At 37.6% G+C, this 2,918-nt stretch overlaps 1 protein-coding gene across 1 annotated transcript in view; it reads right to left on the reverse strand.

The window, feature by feature from the left end:
* Positions 1-773: 773 nt before the first annotated feature.
* atg16l2 (ATG16 autophagy related 16-like 2 (S. cerevisiae)) overlaps positions 774-2,918 on the reverse strand; it is a 46,648-nt gene continuing 44,503 nt past the window's right edge. Inside the window, exon 18 of the mRNA XM_016459157.1 lies at positions 774-1,517. Coding sequence (XP_016314643.1) covers positions 1,424-1,517 — 94 coding nt within the window. The 3' untranslated portion in view covers positions 774-1,423. The remainder of the gene's footprint in view (positions 1,518-2,918) is intronic.

The raw sequence follows: 2,918 nt of genomic DNA on the forward strand, positions 1-2,918 counted from the left end.
CGTACGTATGTGTGGGGCGGAGCTATCAAATTAGTGGCGAGACCCTTTTGGGGTAGTGGCGTGTTTGTTTTGGTGATTTCAAATGTCAACATTGGCTACCAGAAATCGCTTACCCCACCTTTCATGACAGCAGCACTCAAGCTATATGAAATCATCCTGTTTGTGCAAAACCTGAAGATTATGTTTTTCAGAACAGGATATAATCATTATCATAATGATGATGTCACAATTTGCTTGAGTACATTTCATTAGTGATCTAGAAATAGATCAATATGATTTTAAAAAGCATCACAATGGTCCCAAGATTTTCACTGTGGTCTAAGACAGCTAAAATATATGCACTAGCATTCAAAAGTTTGGGGTCAGTCTTTTCTGCTCACCAAGCCTGCAATCTATCAAACCTTATTTGATAATATCTATAAAGTGTAATACTATTACACTTTAAAATTTTTCTATTTTATTTAGTTATTTTTAAATGTCATTTATTCCTGTGATGCAAAGCTAAATTTTCAGCAGCCAATTACTCCAGTCTTCAGCATCACATGATCCTTGAGAATTCATGCTAAGAAATATTTCTTATTAACTTAAACAGTTTCAAGTTCATATTTTTGTGAAAATACATTTGTTTCAGGATACTTTGATGAATATAAAGTTCAAAAGAACAGCATTTATTTAAAATAGAAATATTTTTACATTGTAAATGTCTTTACTGTCACTACTGATCAAATGAATATCAGCATTGATTTCATAAAAAAATACTGACCCCACAGTTTTGAACAATAGTGCTTTTTTTCCCAATTTATAATATTTATATCTCATTTTATATTGAATTCAAGAATCAGTGTCATTGTGCGACAATATACAATGGCCTTTTACCAGGCATTAAATTTTGTGTCTGTTCTGTGTTTTGGTCTCTAAAAATAGGACTGACATGCGAATACATTGGGCTCGAGTTTCCACGTATTGAGAAATGTGTTGTCGTGCTCCTAAAACAGGCTGAATCCATTTTGTTCATGTTTCCCTCTGATATCAAATCCCAGAGGCAGCGATATCTGGTGTACGTCAAGAGATCTCTGATTTTAAAGTTGCTGACAATTATAGGACGAAGTCAAGCAAAAGGAAGGCCTACAAACGCTTTGGCACATTCTGCATCGGTAATTCATCTGTAACAAGGTTTCAAAACAAAACCCAGACAGCTCTGCTCAACAGTCGCCAGACCCCTGTAACATTAGCACATCTGTCTGCGTTTTGGATGACACAGCCTCTTAGCAACAAATACTGTCACAATACTAAGGGTCCTGCTATTGACGGAGTGCAGAGTGTGAGCTTTTCCCAACAAGGCTGTGTTTTAATGACATCCCTGAGTGCATTTCCAGGAGTGACTTCAGTTGATAAGATGGAAAAAGGCAGCCCGTGTGTGGTCTCAGATATCGCTCCAGAGCACAGCTCGACGGCTCTTGTCCACACTTACCACATATTCACCTGACAACGACCAGGCCACCGCGCTGATTGAAGCTCTGCAAAAAGAATTTCATCTTAGAATTTCATTTAAAGACAAAATTAAATAGATAATTCACAGCATCCCACCCAAAAAAGCATTCGGCAAAAGTGGAATTATTGACACAAAAACCTCCATAACCATAGTCCATGCAACTAATATGCTGTATTCCAATTATCCTGAAGCCACATTAAAAACTCATATAGCTTTGTGTAAATAACAGACCGAAATTTAAGTTAATATTTGCTGAAAATCTTTCCCGCTCTTTAAAACCTGTCACAATTTAGAGTTCGTTTATATGCATCATGACAAATTTTTACATAATAATGGCTGATTGTATATTATCCCTTATTTGAGAGTGACTTGCAGTAAATGAAAAAGTAAAAAAAAGTAAACTAATCATCCCAGAGTGCATTTCCTGTACAACAATGTAACTTGCTGCTTAACTCTTCCTTTGCCCCAACGCTTCCATGCAGTTGACGGAATTTTCAAGCTTTCTGTATTTTCACTGTTATATGGTAGGGGGCGCTAATACACATCTTCTGAAAAAGTAGAAAAAGAAGAAGAAGCAAAAACAAGCGATGGCGTATGGAAGCAGATGCGTATGTAAAATAAAGCGATGATCAAGCATTAAACAGCATTTCAATCAAAACTGCCTAATGTTACCAATGTGAAATTAAATGTTACTGAATGAAATGTTGACCCATGAAGTGGTTTGGGATTGTGCAAGGTTTGGGGGTGATGATGGAAGCAATCGACTCCATCTATGTTTTGAATCATCGTTCTGAATCCTATACTGCAAAAACACGATTTTCTCAGCTTTTCATTCAAAATGTTGCTTTTTTTTAATGAAACTTACAAGTATTCATAAAAAAAGCATGACGCTAGAATAAAACTTTTTTGTTTAAAAGCAGAGGCTCTGTTCTTTCTCTTCTTTTTTTAGACATATTGCATTTTCAGATATTCATACAACAAAATATTCGGGGGGCCATGAAAATTTTGTGAAGGTGACAGTGCTGGCGACGACTTGCAACTTTAAAAAAAAAAAAAAAAAAAAATTAGTTTTACTTGTTCCTTTGCTGGTGGAGGTTCTATTAAGGACCTTGCTGATTTGTTGCAGTACTGAAGGGAAGCCTCTAATACTGCTGGTGTGAAGAACCTTTGGATCTACTCGCATACCTGCGGTAGGCAAAATAAGTCAGGACTCGGCAATAAAGATGGCCCAAATAAAGTTGCTTGATGCAGGCTCACCTCTGGCCTCCAGAAAGCTGCTGAGTCTTCTTTCGGCAGTCTCGAGCAGCTGCCTTGAAGTTTTCCACAGTGTGCACTGACAGCAGGAGAGGTCAAAGGCCGCCATAGCTGCAGGGCTCAACTCTTCCAACAGGGGTTGCACGAGGTCTGGGGAGTCTACAGAGCGCAG

Source organism: Sinocyclocheilus anshuiensis, unplaced genomic scaffold, assembly GCF_001515605.1.
Source record: "Sinocyclocheilus anshuiensis isolate Anshui unplaced genomic scaffold, SAMN03320099.WGS_v1.1 scaffold1843, whole genome shotgun sequence".
NCBI classification, from domain to species: Eukaryota; Metazoa; Chordata; class Actinopteri; order Cypriniformes; family Cyprinidae; genus Sinocyclocheilus; species Sinocyclocheilus anshuiensis.